Source organism: Lactuca sativa, chromosome 9 (assembly GCF_002870075.4).
Source record: "Lactuca sativa cultivar Salinas chromosome 9, Lsat_Salinas_v11, whole genome shotgun sequence".
Lineage (NCBI taxonomy): Eukaryota > Viridiplantae > Streptophyta > Magnoliopsida > Asterales > Asteraceae > Lactuca > Lactuca sativa.
The window spans coordinates 216,167,961-216,171,288 of record NC_056631.2 but is presented as its reverse complement, the minus strand read 5'-3'; the positions used below and the strand labels follow the sequence as shown (position 1 = coordinate 216,171,288).

The following is a 3,328-nucleotide window of genomic DNA, read 5'->3' as shown; positions in this document are numbered from 1 at the left end:
TTTGCTATCCTTTAACGTGTAGTGTACTCTAAAATGAGCACATAGCCGAACAAATGATTCACGGGACATACGTAGCACTTCAAGACATTGTAGAGGATTACGGTGAAGTAACTCTAACGTAAATTCATGTCCTGTCATTTCCGAATCGTTGTCCCGCACTCGTTTGACACCTCTCTTCCAAAAGTAGCGGACGTACAAGTACATAAGAATTATGAGTAATATCTTTTTGTCGTGATCCATTACAAACCTATTAATCAACAAAACATAACATAACATAAGATAAAAACATAACTTAAATCTCAAGTACAAAAAAATATAAAATAAATTTCAAGCGCCAAAAAACATAACATAAATTTCAAGTACCAAAAAACATAACATAAATTTCAAGTACCAAAAAACATAACATGAATTTCAAGTACCAAATAACATAACATAAATCTCAAGTACCAAATACTAAAAATAACATTCAAGTAGAAATAACCAAAAAACATAACCATATAGTTCCAAAACATGCAATTAAAACCTAAACAACTCAAACATATAAAGTCAACGAACGATCTTTCCATCCTTTAAAACTCCCAAGCTTGTAGCTGTCATCTCGATCCATCCTCTTAATATTCGTGGATCATTAGGCAAATTTACCCACATCTCTCTCATACTCATGGTCCCTCCAAAAATGTGATACGCAGCAAATCGTAGAGGGTCTATTGGGTCTAACTCGAGCAACTCAAGCTTCTCTAAACATTGGGGAATTGTTGGCCCTTGAGTCAAATGACGTAGAGCTTTTTGCATCTCCAATGCTAAATCATCAGCAGTAATAGAAGCTTTAGGCGAGGCAGAAGAAGGTGGATCAGGTGAGGCACTAGGAGCTCTAGGTCTAGGAGTTGAGGGTTTGGCCCTTTTGTTGGGGTTACCAGAAGGTGAAGCAGCAGAAGGTGAAGCAGCAGAAGGTGAAGTAGCAGAAGGTGAAGGTTGAGTAAAATGCTCACTAGTATGATTGGAAAAGAAATCATCCTCATCTATGTTAATAGAAGGGGCGTCCATAAGATGTAGTGGTGCGACATGGAAAGAAGATGATCCATGTCCCGATGGTGTTTGGGATGTGGCATAACTGAGATTACCAGATGCACTGTTTCCATCAAAGAGTTCTGCACAAAGCTCTGGAAACAATAATGGGACGGTTTTCAAAGAAGCGGCTTTCGGATGTCCCTAAACGCAATCAATGTAACAAAAGTAATATAAGAATTGGCAACTATATAAACAAAATACATATAAATATGTGTGTGTATATATACCTTTTTAAAGTCCTCCCACTCCTCATTTGTTAAATTAAAAGTATTTGTTTGGGGATTGTAAAGGTTTCCAGTTTTATTTTTTAAGTACAACCATCCTGTGTATTTGGCTTTAAGGTTATCATAGGCGTTTTTTAATTGTCGTTGACTCAAATCCACGCCATATTTTTCCTTAATGGTTGTTCCTAACTTGTGCCATGATTGTTTGTGCAAACTCAAACCTTTTCTACCCACGGTTTGTACTTCTTCAATACAAGTGAGCAATAAGCATTTTGTTTGCTCATTGGTCCATGTATGTTTATCTCCCATCGCTAATAACAAAAAAATATAAAATACATACTTTAGCAAAAAAGATTAATCATATTTCAACATAATCAACAAATACGTTTAGCATATTCAACAATTTAAGGACAAACTTGAAAAGAAGCATAAACTTGATCTCCATTCAAGAAATACAAGTGATAACAATTCAACAAATAAGTTTAAAAAAACCATTTGAGCTAATGATTTCAGCATATAAACTAATATACGAGTTTATGATTTCACAATATAAGTATATGATTTCAGCAAGGATTATGATTTTACCCAACATTCATAACAATTCAACACAAAAATTCATGAACCTAAACATAAATCATGGCTCTAATTAAAGAACAAAACACAAACTCCTAGAATTATAACAAAGCACTAAAGCAGAATTTTAACTCAATTTATGCTTGCAATATCTCTAACTGCTAGAATTATAACAAAACAAAAATTCTCTCTATGGTGGATCTGTAAAAAAAAAGGTCAATTATGCCCTTATGAAACCATTCAAATCATGAGATTATCATCTTATTTCACAGCTTCAAAGCTTATTTCACAGCTTCTTTCTTCAATCATATTTCACAGCTTCATCAGAATCATTAGCTGTGGAGGATTGTTCCTCTGGTGCTTATTCTTCTCAAGCCACTGGTGAAAACGATAGGAGGCCAGATACGGGTAATATTGAAGAAGCCGAATCATCTCTTCGTGAAAATGGTTCCTTAAATTTTGAGGTTGTTTCTCTAAACTTTTTACATTTTTTCTTATTTCCTGGTTTGAATTGAACCCATAGAACAAGTTTTAATCTTTCTTTTGGTTAAGAAAGTCTATTAGAATTGGTAATTGAATGTTATTGTAAAATAGGAAGCAAGAGCGTTGTTAGGGAGATATGAATATCAAAAGGGAAACATAGAAGCTGCTCTTCATGTGTTTGAAGGGATAGATATAGCAACAGTAACTCCAAAGATGAAGATTAGTCTTTCCCAAAGAGGCGAACCTCGTAGAAGAGTTTCTCATAATTATGGGGATCCACCATTGTCTATACATGCTGTTGGTTTACTCCTTGAAGCAATTTTATTTCACACTTCTGGACAAAAAAATAAAAAAAAAAAAAAAACAAACCTGTGTGCTGTGATGTTGAAGACGAAGGAGATGGAGGATGGGCAGTGAAATCGGCGACCACCAGCAGCAAGGAGCGGCGACCACCAGCAGCAAGGAGCGGCGAGCAGCAGCAGCAGCGACGGCGACCGGCAGCAGCAGCGACGGCGACCAAAATTCTTCCGGTCTTCAACACGTTCGACGCCAAGAAAGAATGAACGACTTGCGGCTGTGGTTTTGTCCGTGTCTTTTTTTTTGTTATTAGGTTTAGAAGTGCTGAGAAGAGGTAAGCCCAATGCTGCGTGGGGAAGAGGACGGGAAGAGGTTTTTAAGCCCGAAGCCTTCTAAAAATCAAACTGCTGCGAATTTAAAAGTGCTGCGCGTGTGCTGCGCCGCGCAGCACTAAGAGGTTAGAAGAGGATTTTTTTAAAAAACAAACACAACCTTAATTAATCTCTTTAAGTCACCAAATTAATTCCAATTAATTCTATGACTTATATTAATCAAATAACAATATATTATTCTTTATATTATTCCCATAATATATTAATAATATTTATTCTCTCTTGATAAATCATCCTGTCAAGTTGCTATGGTGAAGACAACCCAAAAGGACCATGCACAACCGGGTCAAG

The 3,328-nt window shown here is 36.1% G+C and overlaps 1 protein-coding gene across 1 annotated transcript; it reads left to right on the top strand.

Moving 5' to 3' along the window:
• Positions 1 to 2,057: 2,057 nt before the first annotated feature.
• LOC128129272 (protein NPGR2-like) lies at positions 2,058 to 2,765 on the top strand. The gene is made up of 3 exons (XM_052767897.1): positions 2,058 to 2,068; positions 2,158 to 2,329; positions 2,460 to 2,765. The coding sequence occupies exons 1-3, from the start codon at positions 2,058 to 2,060 to the stop codon at positions 2,763 to 2,765; spliced, it is 489 nt and encodes a 162-aa protein (XP_052623857.1).
• The last annotated feature ends 563 nt before the right edge of the window (positions 2,766 to 3,328 follow it).